Below are 21,919 nucleotides of genomic sequence, written 5' to 3'. Positions count from 1 at the left end.
ACGGGCTGACCACTCCTGCAGACTTTTGTACCTGTGGCTAATTTTTGTTTCTTCTCTTTAGGTTCATAATTTGTACAGTTGTATTAAAGTTGCAGAAGACTTTGTATCCCCAGAGCATGTCAAACATTGCTTCTGGCTCACTCAGGAATTTAGGTATCTGTCACATACGCATACGAACCATGAAGATAAATTGCAGGTAACTTATCAATACTTATGATGAACCCTGTTCCCCTCTCCTTCCAAAAAAGAAAAAAACTCCTCACCAAATCCATAAAGTAAAAACTTAGCTGCCCGTACAACCTAAGGACTAAAACTGCTTTCATGTTCCAGTCAGCTTTAATGTATTGGACTTTGAAGAGGAATTTCTCTAGGCTTTTTAACCGTTGCTGATTTTTAGTAGCTAAGTTCTAAGGAGGCATTCTGAAACTTCTCCTGAGTTTCTTTTGAAGTGTTTCCTTCTTCCATTTCTGTGTTTTTCCTTTAGCTGAACCCACTATATTCTCCTTAAGCTACAAAGTTTACAGCTTTTATCTTGTTAGAATTTGAACCTAGTTTTCCCAGTGAGTGATTTTAAGTGAAGCTCACTCAAGTGAGTGCCTTTAAACTGGAGGGAGAGCAGAATGGGAGGTGCAGAAGGTGGGAAGGATGTGCAAAGTGATTCCTACGTGTCAGAATCTCTCAAACTGACCCTACCCATGCTGTTTAGTTCTAACACTAAATGCCATTTCTTTTCCTACTAGGTGAAGAATGTCATATACCACGCTGTTAAAGATGCAGTTGGGATACTGAGAGCTAATGAATCCAGCCTTAGCAGACCATAAAGTAGAAAGCCTTAACCACACTATGAAACAGGAGCGTTGGCAGCTGTTTTAACTATTCAGTCAGGACCTCTGTGGACTTTGAGATTATATGAATGTTACCTCATCTTCCTTTCAGCAGTACCAGAGGATTGTGGTACTATGTTCTGTGTATTCTTCCAATGTTTACAAACCTGATATGTATATGTAGTAATATGTATGGACTGTGGCATACTGTGAATGCTCAGTTGCAATAGAACTTTATATGGAGTTACTCTCCAAACTGTACAAAATACCTCCTATAGAACTGTCGGAAACTATTCCAAATTACTCATTTGAAAAATATTATTCAAGACGTTGTAAAGCTCCAATTTTTTAAAATTTTATTTTGGGGTGGGAGGAAGTATGAATTCACCCAATTTAATAACCAATTTACATAAAAATAAACTGAGAATGCAGTTCTGAAACTTCACATTAACATAGAACTAGCATTTAAAGTAGCTTTAAGCTATTGTATAGTAACATAGAGATGGGGGTTACCATCTTTAGGTAAATGTATTTAAATTTCTAAATGTTAAAAAAAAAACTTTTAATCAAAAAATGTCTTCTGTTTGAAACTGATCTTTAATTTGAACTGATGTTTGATTCTCTGGTTTTTAACACTGAATGGTCTACATAAAATTCTTCTATTTCAGATACTGTTCCTTGCCCAGCTTCTTCCATTGACTATTCAAACTGTGATTAATTTGATGCAGTGCTTTGAAATGCAAAAGCAAATTTTTTATCATACTGTTTGTCTGCTTTTAAGAAAAATCTGAAGGCTTAAGGTATTGAATTTAGCGATAATTCTGTGCATAGCTTTTTTTCATTAACCAAAGTGTGGCTTAGCTGGATTACTGCTTCTCAACCAATACTGGCACTATCGTCTGTATCAAAGGAGATGTACAACTTCAGTCTTTAAAAGGCACTTTGCTCTAAAAATTGTTTAGGGCAAGATTGGAAGCATCATAAATTTAAAACAGGCAAAGGGGTCAAGAGTGGGAAAGGGCATCTTCCATCTAACAAGGTTAGCTAAGCTAAAACTAGCCTTTCTGGGTTTTAAGGTCCTTTTCAGCAACTGAAATAATACACTGGATAGCTGTTGTAAAGAGCCAGGCAGGAGGGGAACCTCCTAGTTAGCCAWAAGCCAAAACCCTGCAAATTCTTCTTCCCATGCTACTTACACATGCTACTAATAATCAGCATTAACTGTTCCGAGTGTGTTTCAGGTAACAGTCTTTATTTTGGAGAAACTTCCTCTGTTCTTCAGCATCTGAAATGAAGCTGAGCCTGTTCTGACTTGCAGGGAATAAAAGTCTCTTAATCAAGTTAGAATAAAATGGGCTCATAAAAAGTTTGTCTACTGTGAATAGGTAATTTGTTCTCTCATTGTGTCAAAATTGAGAAAAAAGCAAGCACCCAGAAGAACTAAAGAAGCAAAATGAAAACATTAATCAACTGTGGGTATGGGTTGTGTGTGCTCCTCCTCCAGTTGGGGATGCCACCCTTGACAACCTGGCCCAGGATGTATTTGTATCCTCCTGAAGCTTGTCTTCATTGGCTTGCTCCAGGGGAGGTGATCTTGCTTGTGAGGTCTGTGGATCAAACTGAGGTAGCCAGTGGCTCTGGCTTCATGTTTCCTCCATGTAGGAGGCACATTCAGCAGCACAAGAAAAATGCCATAACGCTGGGTGAGGAATTCAGGCAGCTGTGAGATGGTATAAGGGCACTGGTACTGCTCCCTGTGCACGCACAAATGATCCAGTTCATTTAGTTTGGGCTAGTTGTGATGCTGTTTAAACACTTGCAGATCTTYGCTGTGTTTAGGTAGCGCTTCCCTGCATTTCCACTTGCTGAGACCTCTAGCTGATAGTAAATAGCCTGGCCTGTCTTGAGTTGCTTCAGCTGGCTTCTGTAAGGAAAAACAAAATGCTGATTTGGCACTTTGTGCTTGAACAGCAACTAGTTAAGTATCCTTAAAGACAAGGCAATACTTTAGCTAAAATATCTTTTTTTGCAGCAGCAGCAAGTGTAAAGTAAATAAAGCAGTCTAACTGGATCCAAAAAAAMCAATTAGAGTACTTGTGAGGAGCTGGTGTAAAGGTATTTCACCTCCCAGTGAGTGAAATGAGTCATATGTATATGTGTAGAGACCTGTCGTTGAAGCTGGATTTGGAACTTTGCTGTTACTCAATCTATATTCTGTCTTTTAGCTAAAATTTTAGCTGCTTTTCTGGTGCTTTTCTTCTTGTTCCAATCTGTCTTCTCCAGCTTGTTAAGACCACAAGAAACAAGCTGTCCTGTTTGTCCATCTTCTATTGTTTGCCTTAGAGGTGGAACACTGGAGTTAGACACTCAGATTCGTGCACAACCCTTACATGTCAGAGTTATGGCTGTCCTGCCTGTTGAGGATGTGCCTGTTGTGAGATGTTCTTGTCTCTGCCACCTGCTGCCATGAAGGTGAACTGTGCTTGTCTCCTTGTTCTCATGGTTGAAACTGGAGCCTGCTGGATAACATCCAGGTTTCGGTTTGTGCGGCTTGTCTGTTCTTGCACCCTTACTGTTGCAAAACAGTTAGTTATAGGGTTAGTTTTCTTTGGGTAAGTCTTCCATAAAAGTAGTTTCCTTTGCTTGTGAAGCTCTCACAGGACTGATGTGTTCAGGTGAGAGACAAACGGGGGATAGTTACTTTACTTTGCAAAGTGCCTTTTGCAAGTCTAGACACTAGTCTTGAATCAAGCTTTTCCTTAGAGACACCTCTCCTTGTCTTGAAATTTAACCCTAGTACTGTGCTCTTTAATAGCAGGTGACTGTTTTCACCACTGATGATTGTGGGATAAATAGGCTGTAATGATTAAAAAAAATGCAGACCCTTTTAAGTGAACTCCTCTTTCAACAGTTCAGTGCTTCAGTGATTGTAACAAAATAATAGATCAAGGCTTCTGCCTAGCAGCTGTTCGCCTGCAAAAACTACTGTCCTCTGTTACAGCATGTGTGCTCTTACACACAGGTTTGCAGATGACCAGAGGTGGATAACACATGCTACTGCTCAGCAGCTATGATGGGCCACAAAATGCTTCTCCTAGGAGAAGTTTGGAAGAGGCCAGGAGAATGGAGATTGGGCTTAGTTTTGTAAATCTTGAAACTTCAGAAGGGGTCAGCTCTGGTCCCAGATCGGATGAACCTCTGGCTGCAAGAGCAGTAGACATCACTTCATTTGGCAGAGCCGGGTCAGAAGAGGAGGCCTGGCCRCTTCAGGGTCTAGTGAAACTATACCAACAACATGAGTGTGTTAGTGTAGCTCTCACCAAGATGAGCCCCATCTTTCACCTGGGTCAGCTGATTCTGCATCACTTTCACACCTGTTTTAAATAGATCTTCTCAAACTGTGTCTTTTCCCCAGCTTCGCTCCTTTCCCCCCTCATGTGCAAAATGCTGKGTAGAGAAAGACTTTGCTCTTGCCTTCTCTGTTCCCTGAATGGGATGGGAGAATACAGGCTCTGCCATGGTGCTGTACTGACTTCAGTCAGTTGCAGGTCTGTCTAAGGGAGTTTTTACCTTTCTTCTTGACTGCTTTCCCACAAAGGATTGAGGTTAACCCTTCCCCAAGTGCTCCTCTTCCTTCAGGCAGAAGTACTTCAGCTGCTGTCTTGTACCCCCCAAAGAGACTGGGCTGTGAGAAGAGGAAGGCAAAACCTGTGACTTGTGTGTCACTTTTTTATTAGTGCTGTCAGCCTGTCTCCCAGGGTTGCCATCATGAGTTTCTGTACAATCACAGAACTGCTGCAGGAGCGGGCAGGGCTGTCGTTTGCCTTCTCTTCTGGCCCCTTTTAGAAGCTGCTCTTATTCACAAGTATCTTAGAGTAAGAAATAAAGCAATGGGCAGGGCTTCTGTGCTTCCACTGCCAAAGGTGGCAAGATCAAAAGGAGAGAGCAACCTGAGGGGCTCAAGTAGGGCTTGTACCCATCTSCCAGAGAAGCATCTACGTGAGGTACATGTCCTGCACTAGTCCAGTTCTGTGGCCTGCTGAATCACAGGGAGAGTGAGATCAGTGCCTCCTGGAAGCTTTCTCCAGTCATTTACCTGGAGCACAGCTGCCTGCAAAGATGGATTCCCTAGGATGAAACAGTTCCGGAGAAGCTCCTGGAGAGCAGCAGGTAAGGCACAGTGTCATTTGAATAAAGGGAAAGGAAGAGAATACAAGGCAGATGAGCAATCGGTTCTCATGCARGAAACTGTTTTGTATCCTCAGACTTAAGGGAGAAACATTAGCTCTCCTGTCAGCACAAGGCAGGACTAGTATTGTCTTACCCATGAGAAGAAGTCCTTACCTGGGGCAGAACTCAGGGTAGCCTGTGCTTAGCTATCTCTGAAGGAATGCCACCCAGCAGGCTCGGCAGCCCGATGCTGGCTGGGCTAGACAGGACTCTCCAGTGAACATGGGATGCCTGGATAGAGCTGGAAGAGAATTTCTATTCGACAGCTGCTCTGAAAGAAAGCTTCAGGTAAATGCAGCAAGTGCTGTAAAACCAACAGTTGTGGAAAAACAGTTTAAAATGATGCAAACTGAACTGACTCAAAGGAGTAACTGTTAAAAGCAGCTTTAATAAAACTTGTAGTGACTCAGAAAAAACAAAAGATTTTTATACCACTAAAGGGTTTTGGTAGCAGATTAAGCCAAAGTGCCCTTTAAGGGAAGGATGCTGCTTGAGGCTAAGAATATATTTAAAGACCCTGTATCTGAAACCTGATACCATTACAACACCATTGCCATTTCACCATAACTTCTCACAGGTGATACAGGCTAAACAGAAAATGGTAAAATAATCTCTGTAGAATGCAGTCCCCAAGGAGAAATATATTACAATATGTTCTTGGAGAATATAATCCCCAGGAAGAAAAAAATACATATATTACAGAAAGTATTTTCACTTATTAAGTTTTGCATTTTAAAGATAGAATATCCCCTTGCAAAAAAAAAAGGGCAAACTGTACACATTCATTTCACCCTTAGCTACGGAGAGTAGCTAATCGTGAYTGCATTGCTTCAATATCTTCTTCCTCATCAACAGCAGCAGCAGCAGCTCCCATGGGTTCTGGCTCTGGAAGAGCATCTGTGACTTTACTGGGTGCTTTACCCAAGGCCCCTGTAAACAACAGAAAAAGGCTCCTCAGTATGCATTAATTCTTAGCAAGTAACAGCTCTCAGGTGCATCTATTTAAAATAATCCAAGAAGCTGGATGTGAGAAGTCACAAAGGATGTGTAGCCAGCAGTAGGTCACAAGGGGACAGCAGAGAGCAGCAGGGTAGGAGCTGGGGAGCTTTGCTTTAGTTTTTACAGCTGAGCACAATTCTACTGATTATACAAATTCAGGCAGAGAATTGAGCATTCTAAGCATTATTTAAGTCAAGGAACTAACAGGGTAGAAAATAGCTCTATAAATTGTAAGCTGGAAGTCATTCTTCCTTATTCAATAACAGCATTTTACAGCCAGGAATCCCAACACAGCCTAAAAATTGAGGCAATAAAGTTGAGTTGATTGCCTGTCTTCATTAATAATATGTACATCTACTTGAAAATATCAGATCCATCTTGTTAAGATCTACTGATTTGTTAAAGCCTGTGTTAGAACCAAGCAGACACCAGTTGATACTTTAGCAAAGTCAAAGACACTACAGGGAGATGGCAATTGTTAAGTCAGAATATATGAAGGTTGAAATTGCTGTGTCTCGCTATTTAAAACAGCGGGAACAAGACCCCACTCTCTGCAGAGATGCGCAAACTCACCGGCTGTTATTTCAAAGAGGATTTTATCAATTTCCATCTCTGCCTCCTCTTCCATTTCCTCTTGATCTTCCATACTTTCAAAAGTATCCTCCAACATTTCTTCTATAATACCAGCCTAGGAGCAAACAAAAAGGCAGCATGTGATGCCCCGGGAAGTGCAGAGTCACAGGGTGGAGGACAGAGTCACAGACATCAGTCACAGCCTCTGAACTGGGCTTTTACGCTCCTACTTTCAAGGCCAGGTTATGCTAATCCAAGCACTAAACTACTCTGCTAGGCCTGCTACTTGCTTGCTGCTCTGCTGCATGAGGTTGGCTACTTCTCAAGCACGTGTCTGTACAAGTGGTAGATGGGGAAAAGTGGTAGGAAGATCAAGGACTAAATACGCATGTTCTCGTATTCAACCCCCCAAGCTATTTTTCATTCCTGTTGCATGTCTAAACACTTGTAATGGAGGTTGCTCAAAGTTTGCACTCACAGATGCAGTTGTAATTTGCATGGTTCAGTAACGAAACATATTGTATAACATTCTGTAAAATTAGTGTTTGACATAAGCTTCCCTTATTTCTATCTGCATTTAAAAACAATCCTATACAGGGCGTGCAACCTAAATATGGCCAAATTGTTCTGGTGCATAGTAGTAAGACGGTTAAGAAATGAGCCAATTTAACCTTTTAAATAATAGAATACAGAAGGAAAAAAAAAAAGCAGTTGTGGTAATTGAAAAGCAAATAGCCCCAGTACAGAAGTAGAATACTTTAAATCAGAGTTGTTGGTTTTTTTTTTTGGGGGGGGGGGGGGTTGTAAGATGGAAACACTACTCTGGTGCATCTTTCACAGAGAAAAATTTCTTTTGTGAATGAATAAAATTCAGTCTCCCTCAAACAGACCAAAGTTCAGCAATAGGGGCTGTCACTGGGGCATGGGCATGAATCCTGCTTTCAGCCTTAGTCTCTCCCAAGCCCTTGCAACTAGAATCACCAAGCCATGGAGACTGGTCTTGCTCCTTCCATCCTCCACCTGACAGGCTTTTTCTGCTCCAAGTTTTACACCAAACATGCTGCAGATATCACTGCTTCAGAGGTTTCCTTCCCCCTCCATACAGTTCCCAGCTATTAATGCGCTAATTCCTTTCCTGTTTATTATTCATTAACCCCAGTGTAACACCAAGCATGAGCCCTCTGACACCTAGGCCATCGAAGTGGGTGCACAGCACTCCAGCACACAGGACAACTCTCTCGTTTACCTAAGTCTTATTTAGGCTGCAGATCTTACCTTCATCATCTCTTTGGACAATTCTCTCATTGTTGCTTGAATTTCAGGGATCTTTACGAGATTTTGCATAGCTTTCATAACTTCTGTGCTCTTCTGCAGTGAGCCTGCTACTCTGAGAACAGCTGTGAAGAAGCATAGAAAAGCTTGAACAATCCCTGCATCACGTAAAGCAGAGAAACTATATCCTCCCTCCATGGAGGAAAATAAATTACGTTTAGGTAATATTGTTTAGAAAATGGACATTCTGCTTGCTTTATTTTTCTTTCTTCCTGGAAAAGCTAAACTCCAATCCACACCAGAAAAAATTTCTAGCAAAGATATTGGTCCTCTATGATTAGCTGGAGCAATCCAGGGTCCCTGCAAAGAGATATCAACCCACGTGCACCCGATTCACAGAGGAGCCCTGTGAGGAGCTCCCGCTTGGGCTTCTCGGCAGCCACAAGTCTGACTGAAGTATTCACCCATGGTTCCTTCGCTAACTCTTGATACAGGCCAGCCTGAGCCACCGGCTGGGTCAGCACCTGCCTTTGGCCCTGCTTTGGCTCCCGTCTCCTGGCTTAGTCCTTACGCTGAACCCCAGCTAGCTCCCCAGGAGGCCGGACTTCCCTGCTGCTCTCCTGTCCCTCTGTACAGCCCGGCACCCAAGGGTGCCTGGATACACGAGATGGATCCCCTTCGGCACTTTGGCCTGTGGCTGTATTGCAAAAACAATACTGATTCCCCTCCCTCCCCTGCATCCTCCTCAAATGCAGCCTCCTCCTCCTCCTCCTTCTAAATGGAGCTGGGCAGAGTCAGCCTGGCTTCCAACACGCAATTGGACCTAAGTGTCACGTCCCATAGCCTGTGGGCTAAAGGACATCACCAGTGGGAGAAGCTGCCCGCGCCGTTTGGTTTCTTCCCCCAAGCAGCCGCAACCAAGTCTTTCCTCGACTTTTCTGTTTCTCCGCTGTGTTATTGTTAGAGGCTGGAACGTAGCAAGGTATGAAAGAAACCTTGCAGAAAGTCTCTTAGGGCAGGAGATTTTTGTGTGGGTAAGGGAGGGACATGCTGGTCCCGGCGGAGCACAGAGGATCAAGCAGGGTATGCAGAGAACCACGTATTAAGCCACAGGGCAAATTCTATGATTCATCCACATCAAGGAAATCACCCCCCCACCCCCCCCCACATCTCCACTTAGCACTACGTGTCCTCAGACTCCTACTAGAGAAACAATAATAATCTACTAGATGAAAGGAATTCCACTGAAGGAAGTAAACCTCGCTTGACAGAGCTTATCAGAATGAGTGACAGCAGCCTGCAGGGGTACGGGACTCATGGGATGCAGGGGAAAGGGCATTTTTGGACTGAGTAAGACCTATTATGGGATGTTTCAAGGGACTACAGGAATGCAAGGGAACATGAGAAACTTACTATGGGAAAACAGAGGGAAAATGGTAGGAAAAGGGGACAAAACACAGCTGGTCAAGTGTGAACAGGCTGCTGGTCCATATGCTTGATCCTTGCAGCCTATCCTATATTCTTTTAAATCCTATTTCTGTCTTCTGAGTGGATGCATTCTCTATTTTGAGCGTGTAGATGTGTGAACACCAGTAAGTGTCACGCTGAACTAGCCAGCAAGTAGGACAAGAGGTCCAAGTACGAGCCCCTGGCTTGGGATCACACAGCTCAGGGGCTCAGAGGTCCAGGTGCCAGCAACTGGGGCAAACGAGGGGTTTGGAGCAAGCTGCCAGAGAGCTGGCCAGCTCAGACTGAGTTTCTAAGACCATCTGCTGAAGYGACCCATATATTTTGTGTGTGTGTGTACACACACAAGCATATAGTCTACTAGTGGACCTCAATCCTAATCATCTGGAGAACAGGACTGGGCCAATGGTGCTGTTTGTTTGTGCGAAAGCTCTGTACGTGTGTGCGCGCATGTTTACGTGAGTGCTGGTAAAGGCACTGCTGAGGGTGCGTGTGCCTGTGGGAACACGTGTTCAGCCCTGCTGGATGCGGGGACACAGAATCGCAGCAGCCTCTCCTCTATGGGGCTGGGACAGGAGGAAGCTCCCCGAGGCCCCCTGGAATCAGCTACCTTTAACAACAGTAGGTCTGCTTCCAAATTCAGGCTCTCCCAACTCCGGCTGCATTTGACCTTGATTCTGGAAACTCAGACCTCACCTCTAAAGGTAGAGGAGTCATTGCGTTTGGACTTAGAAGATGTGCTTACCAAGCTGGTTCTTCATCCCCATGAGAACAGAGTTCATGTGTGCTTTGGACGCATAGAGTTTGCTTACGGCCTTTCGAGAGCGGATCAGTTCCTTTGCCAAGATCACACACACATCTTTTTGACCCTTTTTGGCAGCATCCTTTATTGATCGCTTCACTTTTTCCTCTTCTCTCTGAATATCTGGAGTACAGAAAAATCAGACACAGCAAATAATAGTCACAAGCTGATGATAAGGATTTGGAAGTGAAACCAGTCATTCGTTGGGATGTATCTTCAATGCAAATACAATTGTTTCTGCTTAATTTCAGATTCAATCTGGTACTGAAAGATCTTGTTCTAGGCTGATTTACAAGTTAACTGATTAATTCAGCTAAATATTAGGAGCAAAATCCCCATTACTAAATATCCAGCTCTATTAATTTCCTTTGCAGTTAGAACACTCCAAGTACTTGCCAGGAATATTACCGGTTTAAGGCTACTGTACTGGTTTGCTGTTTACAAGATCACCTCTTCCATGTTCATTACCAAACAGCTCCACTTCACCAAGGAAGAAAGTAGCCACAAGGAGTTTAAAACTAGCAGTCGCAGGAGAAAGATGAGGATTTTACTAGCCAAAACACTTCCATGGCAGGCTTCGCCCTCAACGCGTAACCCATCTGCCCAACGTGATGTGAACGCGAGGGCTGTCGTGGGCAAAACTCTCCTCAGTTTCCCTTAAAATGCCTTTCTCCTGGTATTGCAGGTAGAACATTTGTAGAAGGCACTCGGGTATCACACTGATCTCTCAAAATCTAAAAGGTTTTAGATATACTCTGCCTTATTTATTTATTTATTTCTAAAGAGTAGGCACTTACTTACACAGTCAATTTTTAAAGGAGTCTCCAAAACTTTTAAAGCTATTTCAAACTACAGATTTGTTCATTACCCTCAAAAAAATCTTCGTGCTTGCAGACAGAATAATCACCCCCTCCATCGGGCACTCATTAAGTCAAATTTGCACTTGTTCTTAAAGAGTTGAGTACYTGAGTTTCTACTGCTTGTAATTTAACACACGTGCGTTAGCTGTGCATATAAACTCGCACATTCAAATTATACAGCTGTCTGCTGCCAAAGCTATGGATAATGCATCAGGGAAAACTAGTATGGTGGTAAATCTTTAAACATAGCTTAAAACAGACTCTTCAGCCTCCCCGAGCACACAGCTGCTTTCACAGGTTTTGATATGAGCACACTAGAGTAGGTGCACAGAAYTACGTCTGTGCCACATGAACACCGAATAGCAGGATTTGAAATACTGTACGCTACACAAGCTTCCTTAATTAACCTAGGTTTCTCCAGCAAATCCGAGGTGAGCGTTCACACTTTCATCTTGGCAGACAACGCTGGCTCCAGGTACCAGCAAAAGCTGCTTAAGAGACTTGGGAACGAGCAGGAGCTAAATCGGCCCCTTCCTTCTCCCGACTCAGCAGTGAATTAGCCTTTGATGAAATGTGGCTCAAAGTTGGTCCGCAAGAAACTATTGCAAAGTAAATAAAAGATTCAAATAACAATGTTTAAGGACACTTTACTGCAAAACGTTGAAGGAAATGGCCACAAAAACAAATGATTCCAGCAATGGTTTTGCTCACTTTTTTTGCCTGTGTATAACTTCTCTCTGGTGTGAGTCAAGAATCAGAAGTTGTCTTTTCGCAAAATTAAAGGCATTAAAACACACTTCTTGGCACAGGCCTGACTTGGAGACTGCAGCACAGATTCTCACGTGGGAGTGATGAACCCCGCGCTCAGCATGAGTCACTCAGTGTCACTCAGTGGCATCTTTCCCTGCCAATCCAAGCAGGATTAGGACAAGGATATCTGCAGGGCTGCAACTGTCTCAGAAGAACACACTCCTTGTTGTTTCCTCCCTAGTGGCTGCAGAAAGGTCATGAGCTTGAAGCCGTTTGTACGTCAGACATGAAAGCAGGCCAAGTCCCAGCGTATCAGAACAGGTAAGACAAACAGCTGAAGTGGCGAAATAGAAAACAGAAAGCACCAAAAGTAATCCAAAGGCTTTGGGCAAAACATTTGTCATTTAGAAGGCTCAYGTTTCTCATAAATTGTAACTGTTCTGCAGGCAGAATCTAGTCACACGATTGCCGTAAGGATGGATTAGCAGAAACAGTCCAACGGCAAGGAAAGGTGGTCAGTGCAGCCTGGCTCTGTGCCCAGCTCTGCCGCCAAATGCAATGCGGTGAGACGCCAAAACACATACCTTGCTCAGGTCAAAGACTCTCTTTAGCAGATTAAGAGATATAGCCCTGCTTCTTAGGGGTGCCGTGAGGGCAGCGGTTATGATGGACGTTTACAGAACAGTCCAAGGTACTAGGAATGCATGATGCTAAAAAAAGTATTTAAAAAAAAAAAAAAAAAAGCGCTTTACGTCACAGGCTCCACCTAGCCAAAAGACGCATCCACAACAAGTTTTAGTAACAGAACTCCTCGGTGGTACTGAGGAATTACGACATTCGTTTTGTTAGACTGAAGACAAGCACAAGCATTTTGTCACTACCTCTAACCTACTGCCGGGCGGCGGTGGTCTTGGGCAGGGGCTTTTGCTTACAGGACACACGGCTGAATGTGAGAGCAGTGACACAAATGTGCAAGAACGACGAGTTCGGGCTTCGAGGGTCGATGCCAGGACTGCACCTTTAGTGAGACAAGGTCAATGCACTGCTCCCCTCCACCGCCGTCGTGTGCCACTGCTGCAGAGCACAGCGCAGAGACGCAAAGCGGTGCGGAGCACAGGCGAGGGCGGCTCCAGCTCCTCCCGTGAAAAGATCAACAAAGTTATTACGTTACTCCAGCTCTCAAAATCTGCTTCTGAAATCACAGGGGACACCTTCCAATTCTTCAAACATCCAAGCCCTCAAAAGCAAATCATACTAAACAAAAGTCATCGCAACAAGAACGAGCCAGCGGCAGATGGTCTGAAACAGAGCATTGCTATATTAGGAACGGTGCTAACCGGGGGAGCCAACTGTTCAAGCGATCCAAGCCTGCTCAGTCAAACCCAGGTGGATTTGACTGTTGCTCTATCAAAACACATCTAGCACAGCCTTCCCAAGGGAAACTAAGACAGGTCCTACCTCAGCATCCTTACTCAAAGACTGTAGAGATTTCTTGTGTAAAATGTCAGTTGAAAGGGCAAAGCACAGCAGAATCCGATCAGGGTGAGTAAAAACCCTTCGGTGGCATGTGCCTGCCATCTTTCGGCAGCAGCCTGCTGGCCTGATAAGTGTCCAGCAGTCCCACATGCTTCCACACCTGTCACTTTAGGGAGATGTTAAATCCTAGCAGAGTATGAGCATCATAAAGATATCTGGCACTTGATTTTAGGGAGCACTATCAGAATTACAGATGGTTGGTGTTTAGTCTAAACTGTTAAGTGTTAAACCATATTTCTTTGAATGTAACACTTAAATACGTATACAGACACACAGAGAGAGAGAGAGAGAGAGAACAACATAACAACTAGATTTCCATCCACATCAAGATATCAGACTAGTCTGTAACCTAATATATATATATATACAGACCATGTGAAGTATCACAGTATTTATAGAGTTGAGAGGAAACCAAAATTTCACAAAATCATCAATGGTGAACTCGTTGGTAGTTTGCTCCCATAAAATATGGGATCTCTGATCTCAAACATAGTTTGCTAATAGGATCAGAGTCTTACTGCATTTTTCAGCTGGTCTGTGCCTGATACAGCCACACAAACTGCCCTGGAGAATTCAAAACAACTCACCAGCGTAATAAACATCCCTGTGTATCAGTTTTCCTGGAAGAGGCATAAACCCTGTCTGCATTTTCCAGATGAGAACAAGGACAGACTTTGTACTTCATGAGASTCGAGAGCATCTCCCTCCAACCAAGTGGGAGAAATTATGAACCCTGCCAGCTTATTCCAGAGCTGTGGGGTGGGGGAGGAATGGGGGAAGGCAGAAAATAGCAGAACAAAGAGTCACTCAAAACAGGCATCCACCCCATAACCAAATGCTGATACAAAATATCCCCTACCAGGGCATCCCATGGACCAACATCCTGAGGGCAGGAAGAGGGTAAGAAGCCAAAAAGGGAAAATCAGAATCTAGCTCAAAACCTGTCTTCAGCCTCTGGGATGATGGTCAGAAAAGAAAGCAAGAAAAGTGAACGAGCTGCAGTTCAGTATTAAGCAACCCCTCCACTTCTCGAAACACCTTCGGAAGTGTCGTGTCCATAATTTAATGGCAAAACACCCACTGAGTAAAGAAAAAGTCTCCACTTCTTACTTCTATTTGTCACTTCCTCAAGCTGACATGGAAGCTGCATTTGTTCAGCATACGCGCTTCAAGCCAGTACATACCACTGGGGCTTTCTACACCTGGAATTATACACCATACCGGTCCTGTTCATTAATTTGATGCAGATGAAGTTTTGGATAATAAGTCCCATTTGATAAGATGGGTAAGAGCCTTAAGTCTTACTAGATTATAAAACATTCAGGTTCTTTTGAAAATTTCACTCGGAGAACTTCAGAGAAATGCCATTTTTGTACCACAGACCAAGCCCAGCCCCAGGACTGCACTCTTCTTCCTTTATTCCAGGTACAGTAGAGTATCCCAGGTTATTAAACTTCACAGTTTCCGCTCCCGCTCCCCCCCACCACCATTTTTTAACAATAAAAGAAAAAAAAATTGGATGCTGTCACAGAAAGGAGGAAAAAAAAAGAAAAAAAGGAAACAAGAAGACAGAAGCACAAACCTCTGATCTGTCTATCAATCACCCGCATTTCTTTCCTTATCTTCAAGGACCATTCATTGACCTTAAAAAAGAGAAAGCATGAGAGTTACTTGAAATTCCTGATTAAAAACCAAAAACAAGCTGTCCTTTTGATGCAACTTAACCAGCCAATATCAAAAGCAGCACTTCAAAACRCACAGACTGCAAGGTAGGAATGATATTTGACTATTTTATTATTCAAATACAAATAAGTATTTCACAGATGCCACCACGTATTGCCATACTCTTAACATTTAGATGAAGGGTTAAGAAGGAAGTGAACTGTGAACCAGAGACACTCGTTGCCTCACTAACTTCCCACGTCCCGGCTGATCAGACGTCACTGCGCAGAGGGAACTTGCTTCTGGGGATTTCACCATAAGGTAGAAACTCTGGCACAAGATGCCAGCACCAAGAATCCCACCACCGCAGCGCGCACAAGCACTGGAGAACTTCTGTCACAAGGAACCCTAGGAGGTCTCCAGCCCAACCCCCTGCTCAAAGCAGGGCTAACTTCAGAGACGGACAGGGCCTTGCTCAGGGCCTTGTCCATTCAGTTTTGGTACTCTCCAAGGACAGAGAATTCACAGCCGCCCTGGGCGTCTGTCCCAGCACTTAACCGCTGTCGCGGTGAAGAGCCTTCCCTAYGTCCAATCAAAAATCCTCTTCTTGCAGCTTGTGGTTGTTGCCTCTTTTCCCTTCTGCTGGGCACACCCAAAAAGAGTCCGGCTCTGTCTTCAGTATAAATCTGCTACAATCAGTGAAAGTTTTTAGATCCTTCCCTTTAACCTTCTCATCTCCAGGCTACAACAAGCCCAGGTCCCTCAGCCTCTCCTCACGTCACGCGCTCCAATCCCCTGACCATCCTGGCAGCCCCCTGCTGCACTCTCCCCAGTTCGCTGACATCTCTCCCATACTGGGTGCCCAAAACAGGACACCGTTTTGCAGATGTGGCCTCCTGAAGGCCACATACAGTAGAATAACTGCATAAGCACTTCTCTCAACTCGATGACTACACTGGGCTACGGTAGCCCAGTAAACGGTTTGTCTACATCGCTGCAGAGCCACACCGCTAACTTATGTTCACCKTGTTTTCCACGGGAGCCCCAGGTCCCTTCCTGCCGAGCTGCTGCCCAGCTGGTCAGTCCTTGGGCTGTACCTCAGTAGAGGGACGCGTCTGTCCGCGCACACAACTCTGCGCACCTGAACATCATGAYGTTCCTGCTGGCCCGCTCCTCCAGCTCGCTAAGGTCTCTCTGAACGGCAACTCTGTCCTCCAGCCTATCAACTGCTCCCCCTCTCCTGCGTTTGGTGGGGATCAAATCCCAGCAGGATTCCTTAATCCAAAACACAGCCACCCCCTGTATACTTTCCTCCGGGGACCTACTAAGATCTCTCTCCACTCCTGCCTCTGCCAGCACGGGGAGCCGATGGAGGTGGGAGCACCACTCGCCCCCGACCACCTCTCTGGTCGCAGGGACATCACACAGGCAGCAGCTGCCAGGTGTCCAGAGGAAAACTGGAAGCTCCTGCAGGAGGAAGGGAAGCAGAACAGAGAGGTGCTGTGCAAAAGCAGAACCAAGAATCAGGAGATAACGCTTGCATATGAACACAGTGCCAAATACGTTCAGAGCTGTGATACTACTAAGATTACGTCTATCAGTACAACAGATGTTGCCCGGTATCTAAACTCCCCCAAGGATTAAGAAGTTCTCTAGTTCAAGGATACACTTCCATACTGTATACACATGTACATAGGTCACTCAAGAAGTTTAGTTTGCTGTTTGAGTAGTTTCATATGAAAATCAGCCTGAGGTTTAAGTGAATAAGGTGAGGTTTTTTCAAATACACACACAAAAAAAAGCTTTTTTTTTTTTTTTTTAACCTGAATAAACTTTGGAACAAAACTGTAGAAAGAGTATTCTTCAGTTCAGCAGAACACAAGCCAGAACACAATACTTTTACTGGTCTCAGCAGCAATGCTCCCAATCACGATTAACACCACCATATTTTGACTACCGAACACTACCACAACCCGCGCTGCCCCAGCACAAGGCCGGCTGCACAAAACAAAACGAAAAAAACCCTGCCTAGTTCTGTGCGCACACGTCATCGGCACTCAGAAGTGTTGACAGGATTTAGAAGGCTCCTGTAGCTATAGCTTTTAGTAGAATCCTGGTTTATTATTAAAAAAAAAATTAGCAGGACCGACTGCAGCCTCCTCTCTTACTCTTCAGAGCAGGGGATGGGGCAGAAAATTGCACGTGGGTGCAAAGCTCCTCCCGCTAAGAGGCCGAGAAGGTCCCCCTTTCGAGTGTGCCTACACTGGAGGGACAGGGAGCAAGGAGGAGGTAAGACACGACTGAACTCTGGCTGGCCAACTGTCAAGTGTCACACACAACGTCCCCCAGGGATTTTTTTCTAAAACTCGTATCCTAGGACAAGCCAGCATTTATTACGTGTGCGTGAACAAGCACAGTCGGCAACTGCCCAAATAACTGTAGCAGGATTCACAGCTTCCTGCCGCCAAGATGCACAACCCAGCACAACAAAACCATTAAACCACGACTGGCAGCATGTTTGCAGCAGTCTCTGCTAACTCTGCCAGCGGGAAAATCCTTGATAGCTCATCTTTAATACTGCCCTGGAACAACCCTCCTCACACCACAGGCCTCAGGACCGCAGAGCTGCGCCCTGGTCCTTCTGCCGCTCACCTCCAGGGTTGCGCACGGGATGGAGAGAGGAGGGGGAGACCCCTTTGCCTCTGCAGGGGGAAGCAGGATCCTAAAGACCGGACCCCAGCGGCACCCATCCATTAGGTAGCATCACAGAAGTATTTCAGAATGTGATTCTGTATATATGTAAGAGCCACACAGCACAGCCATGTGGGAAAGCGGGCATTTAATTGTGAGTATCAGCTGACTTCTCCGTTTTACCCTTGTCTAAATTCTGCTTATAGACCATTGGATGCTTCCAGGTACATCACACATAGCAACTCATAGGGAAGCAAAAAAGCTGTATTGCTGGTCTCAGGCAGGACACCGAGGATGCGGCTAAAAACYGTGGCCTAACGCGACACAAAGGTAGTATTTCTGGGCACAGAAGCAGTCTGACTAAGTGAGGCTGATTACCCCAGGCACAGCACCACACTGACGCAGCTACACTGCTTCCAGTTCCGACAAGTACACACGTCGCTCCCACAGCACTGCACAGGAGAGTCCGCCAGCAAGCGCCAAGCCAAGTACGCCAACATAAACCGCTTGGACTACGCTGAAGGTAAAGCACTTTTTTAGCTCAGTCAGTTCAGACATGGCATTAAACGTACAGAAGACCCTGTGACTTTAGACAGGCTGAAACGTCTTGCTAATTCTTCACAAGATTAGAAGAAGTTTGCCTTGCATCATTCAGTCAGCAGGTTCTCTCTCAATGAGGGAGGACGAGCATACAAACGAATCCAGGCTGAATTAACACCGTCACAAAATATCCCAGCCTCTTCTCACCACCAGCCACCTCCTGTGGTGCTGGATGCTGACCAGGCTGCCATCTTTAGATCTGCTCAGGAACAGTATCTCATGTAGCAGCTGCTAGCCGATATGAGATAAATGGTGTCGTTTCCCCATCACGTCCTAGTGAGCTGAAAGAATTCTCCTCCTCTTACTTCTACGGCTGCACAGTTAAAGACAGGAGGAAGGAAATTCCTTCCTATCGATGGGTTAGCCAGCACCTCTGTTATGGCCTGCCAAGTCACCATGCTGGCCAGCCACCTCAAGAACGTCCTCATGACGGCAGGACAACACCAGTCGTCCTCCCTGTGTTCAGACAGGGATGTTTCACAGTGCCTTTGCAAGCTTTTCTGCAAACAGCTTGAAGGCGGCATGCAGAGACGCTGTCAGCTGTGACACTGAAACACACAACATGTTTGTCAGTTATGGAAGGGTACCAAGTGGTCTGTCAGACGTGAAAAGACAAGAAATAAGCAGTGCAGTATAACCTCTCTTCCATCATCCAGAGCAGCAGTCTCCAAACCACGTTTCTCTCTGTGACATCTTCCAACCCTGCTCACAAACAGAGGAAATTACACCCAACCTGCGTGCTGCTCTGACGCAGGCAGAGGAGCAGAGCGTACGCAGGCAGAAGGACACTGCTCACCCAACGCTATCAACCGGTAACTGATGACGACAACCTGCCCCCAGGACTTAGTTGTTATAAAGCGGCAGGGAACATCTTGGACACAGCAGTTCTTCCAAGCCTTCACCTTTGGTATGTGTCACCTTCTCCTTTTTGCCTTTTTTTTTTTTTTTTTTAAAACACCATCTTCGATGTATCTACTACGCATCTATCCCTTCCCACCAACAGCAGATTTTTGATTGATACATTAGTGGCAATTTCTGAAAGACAGCGCTGAAGTCAGTCAGAATCTTGATTATTTCACTATTACATTARAAAACTGAGGGAAACCAGTCCTAACCAGCAGACTCAAAAAAACCCCCCAAAAAACCCCAAAGCAAAACCAACCGAAACCCACCACTTCGGCCGTTCCCATGCTCGAGGCCACCTTTGCCTCGGGCGCACGACGCCCTCCACGACGCCGGCGAGCTGTTTACAAGGCAGAAGAGCTCAGAGCGGGCCGAGGATGCGCCCCGGGCCGGGGCCTAGGCCGGGGCCGGGCCGCCTCCCTCGCACAGGCCGCAGCCCCCGCCCGGCGCCATGGCAACGGYGCCGCCGGGCCCGCGGACACCCTCCCTCCCCCCTCACACTCACTCACTCACTCACACTCCCTCACTCACACCCGCGGCCTCACCATCTCCTTGGGCGGCTTCTCGGGGGTCTTCCCGAAGAGGCCCATGGCGGCAGCCGCGCCTCGCCTCGCGCCTTCTGACCCTTCCGGGTAGCCGTCCCGTCCCCACCCCTCCCCCCCCTACGACGCCACCACAGGGCGGGGCGGCGCGCAGGCGACAGCGCGCAAGGGCCACTAGCCGCCACTGCGCATGCGCCGCTGGCCCTGAACCCCCCGGCGCAGGTCGGTCATTACGCATGCGCGCAGCCCTGCCCCGCCCGCGCCGCTACTGCGCATGCGCCGCCGGCTGGGGGGGGGGAGGAGGGAGCGTACTCAGAATATTTGTAAAAATCGGCCACGCAAGGGCTAAATCTCACTCGTTTTCGAGCCTTTTCCCTTGGAGACGCGGTTGTGCCCCAGGCGGACCCACAGGGGAGCCAAAGAGAAAGAGATAATGACTGATAAATAAAACTCAGCATTGTCCGCCTTGTCTTCGGCTGCGAGCGCCTTTTTGGCAAGGCCTGGCCCGCGTCTGCCTCCCGCGTCCCCCTGCGACATGGGGCTCTGGCCTGGAGCACGTCCCGGCCCACGTCCACCTCCCGCAGTCCACTGCAGCCTGGCCCGGCCAAAGCTGCCGGCCAGCCGGGAGCTACCCCGCTGGGGCCGTGGCTCGTGCCACCTCCCAGCGCCCCAGGCACGGGAATAGTCATCCACGCGCAGAAACAGCAGAAACGCTGAGGATGGAGAGGGTGCGAGTAGCTTAATCTAATTGCAGAAACGTACAATTAGAGGTACCCGCCTTACTGGATTCCTAGAGAAAGCCGTTTGAATAAGAGTTACAAAAACGTACAGTTCACCTTTGTCTTCTCCCTTCCTAGGCCCAATGCAGACTGGACTAAATACGCTTTAGAAAAGGGAGCTCTCATTTTGGGCTGGGTACCAGCAGCAGGAAAGCTAGCCTAGCAGAGCAGGAGCTGTGGGAAGCGAGACAGAAAAAGCCCTTTCCAGAGGATCTAAATCTCTCCCCTCTCAACAGCGGAACGAAACACCCTCACTACCCCTTTGCCCTCATTAAGGCCACTGACCTAAGTAACCTCAAATCAATCAGGTGACATTTTTTATTTACATTTGGTCACCAGCTTTCGGGCCTGAGATGTCAGAGTAAAACACAGTACTTCAGCACATTTATCATCCCAGTAACACAAGGCACTTGATGAATACTAGCACAGTCCAGCTCAGCAAGGCAAAACAAGCAGGGAAACCGCTGACCTTGCTACAGGCGCAGCCTTTTTCGTTCGTTCTCCTCTTTTTAAACTGTCAACATGCCAGGGTGAGAGCTGTCGGCGATTCTGCACCCCACGGAAAATAATCCTGCTCAGATGTCTCCGCTGCTCCCGACACAAACATTTCACGTAACAAACACATCCAACCACCGACCACTTTTTCCTTCCTGTTGTGACCACCGCTACGCTACCCTACTGCTGCAGGTTTTGAAGCAGATGTGTCCTCCGGGAGCTGGATCATGACAACTTACGTAGTGTAGGCTAACAGACAGACACAAGGACATCAAACCTCTAGTTACAGCTATGGACTGGTCACGCAGATGTGCCCTCTGCTGCTCTTCTTCTAATTAAACAGCAGGTCACGTCACTTATGGAAAGAATTGGACTGGCAGAGCAACCGAGGTCATTAAAAGTTGTCAGCCGCAACAGGCATGTGTAACGGTCTGGAAGTAAAAACTGAACCCACACATGTGCTCTTACGCAGAAGCAAAGCTGCTTGGACCCAGGCTTTGCGTTACAAAATCGACTTTCCAGCGGCAGAGCTGCCTGGAAAACGGGGTAACCTCTGAACCTTTCAGCCGCAGAAGGCTCAGGCATTGGGGAAAAGGCACCTCGTGGCCATAAGACTCCCCCGAAATACACCTTTCCCGTCCCAGGATTACCCCACTGCCTTACAGTGGTAGATTTTCATCCCTTCAGTTCAAGGGACATGGCGCTGCTGTTTGCACGGTGTCGAACATCTCCCATCCCGCCAGTCCTGTGTGTTTTACAAGAGCAGTTTCTGCATTCGCCAACACCTAGCTGCAATTAAACGGCTTGTGCTGTGCACAAGATCCTTCTTTCTACAGCAACGTAGGTTACATTGTCTTCGTATTTCCCAATTTTAACTTTAGCACATCAACTATAAGGTTACTTCTTTTTGCAGGAGCTTTCCTGCATCTCCCCT

At 46.2% G+C, this 21,919-nt stretch overlaps 2 protein-coding genes across 6 annotated transcripts in view; one reads left to right on the top strand and one right to left on the bottom strand.

The window, feature by feature from the left end:
* The window catches only part of KDM3A (lysine demethylase 3A), a 32,192-nt gene extending 30,697 nt beyond the window's left edge, over nt 1–1,495 (top strand). Inside the window, exons 25-26 of the mRNA XM_026064547.1 lie at nt 62–196; nt 741–1,495. Coding sequence (XP_025920332.1) covers nt 62–196; nt 741–821 — 216 coding nt within the window. The 3' untranslated portion in view covers nt 822–1,495. The remainder of the gene's footprint in view (nt 1–61; nt 197–740) is intronic.
* Nucleotides 1,496–2,055: 560 nt separating this feature from the next.
* Nucleotides 2,056–19,822, bottom strand: CHMP3 (charged multivesicular body protein 3). Of its 5 annotated transcripts, XR_003253326.1 has the most exons (9): nt 19,715–19,822; nt 14,896–14,956; nt 10,111–10,290; nt 7,902–8,023; nt 6,627–6,741; nt 5,833–5,984; nt 5,169–5,295; nt 4,921–4,980; nt 2,056–2,748 (listed from the first exon to the last, which is right to left on the bottom strand). XR_003253326.1 is itself a non-coding variant. In XM_026064612.1 (6 exons), the coding sequence occupies exons 1-6, from the start codon at nt 19,757–19,759 to the stop codon at nt 5,848–5,850; spliced, it is 660 nt and encodes a 219-aa protein (XP_025920397.1). In that variant the 5' UTR covers nt 19,760–19,822; the 3' UTR covers nt 5,423–5,847. The 5 variants fall into 5 exon arrangements, 1 of the variants encoding a protein (XP_025920397.1); XR_003253324.1 differs by lacking the exon at nt 4,921–4,980 and having other exon boundaries at nt 5,169–5,358; XR_003253325.1 differs by having other exon boundaries at nt 2,056–4,980.
* Nucleotides 19,823–21,919: the final 2,097 nt, after the last annotated feature.

The sequence above is a fragment of the Apteryx rowi genome, unplaced genomic scaffold, assembly GCF_003343035.1.
Source record: "Apteryx rowi isolate R43461 unplaced genomic scaffold, aptRow1 scaffold_22, whole genome shotgun sequence".
NCBI lineage: Eukaryota > Metazoa > Chordata > Aves > Apterygiformes > Apterygidae > Apteryx > Apteryx rowi.
Note: the sequence above shows the minus strand (reverse complement) of the source record. Positions and strands in the feature narration are given on the sequence as shown.